This window comes from Anopheles bellator, unplaced genomic scaffold (genome assembly GCF_943735745.2).
Source record: "Anopheles bellator unplaced genomic scaffold, idAnoBellAS_SP24_06.2 scaffold01945_ctg1, whole genome shotgun sequence".
NCBI classification, from domain to species: Eukaryota; Metazoa; Arthropoda; class Insecta; order Diptera; family Culicidae; genus Anopheles; species Anopheles bellator.
This window is the reverse complement of record NW_026686067.1, coordinates 1-506: the sequence shown is the minus strand read 5'-3', so window position 1 is coordinate 506 and position 506 is coordinate 1. Positions and strand designations below refer to the sequence as shown.

General features: G+C 58.9%; 1 protein-coding gene across 1 annotated transcript; it reads right to left on the bottom strand.

Annotated features, from left to right (window-relative positions):
* Positions 1 to 23: 23 nt before the first annotated feature.
* On the bottom strand, positions 24 to 398 carry LOC131214696 (putative protein kinase C delta type homolog; the record flags this gene model as incomplete). The annotated part of the gene is made up of 2 exons (XM_058209030.1): positions 24 to 171; positions 244 to 398. Coding segments are annotated over 2 exons (303 nt in total), but the record flags the coding sequence as incomplete, so codon positions are not given.
* Positions 399 to 506: the final 108 nt, after the last annotated feature.

The window sequence follows — 506 nt, the reverse complement described above, 5'->3', positions numbered from 1 at the left end:
CGCAGTGCATTGGCGGCTACTACTTTAATGATTTCAGGTGCCATGTAGTCGGGTGTACCGCAGAAGCTGTCCGCCAGCTTGTCCAGGTAGATCTCCAGCTTGCACATGCCGAAGTCCGCTATCCGCACGTGCCCGTCGTAGTCCAGGAGCACGTTGTCCAGCTTCAGATCACTGGCGGGGGTGGGGTTGTAGAAGCGCGTTAGCGAGAAGCTGTACGAGGTCGCCGTCGCCGCACACACTCACCGATAGACGATCCCCTTGCGGTGCAGGAACTTCAGGCCGGACACAATCTCGGCGGCGTAGAACCGGGCCCGGGCCTCCGGAAACCGGCCGCTCTGCTGGATGTGAAACATCAGATCACCCCCGTTCAGGTACTCCATGACGAAGAACAGATGACTCTGCCGACGCACAGAAAACAGGGATCAACCGATTAGTACTCCGAGCTCCGAGGTCCAGCGTTGCGTGTCCCCCCCTCCAACATTTTCCCCCAGGCACATTCCACACAA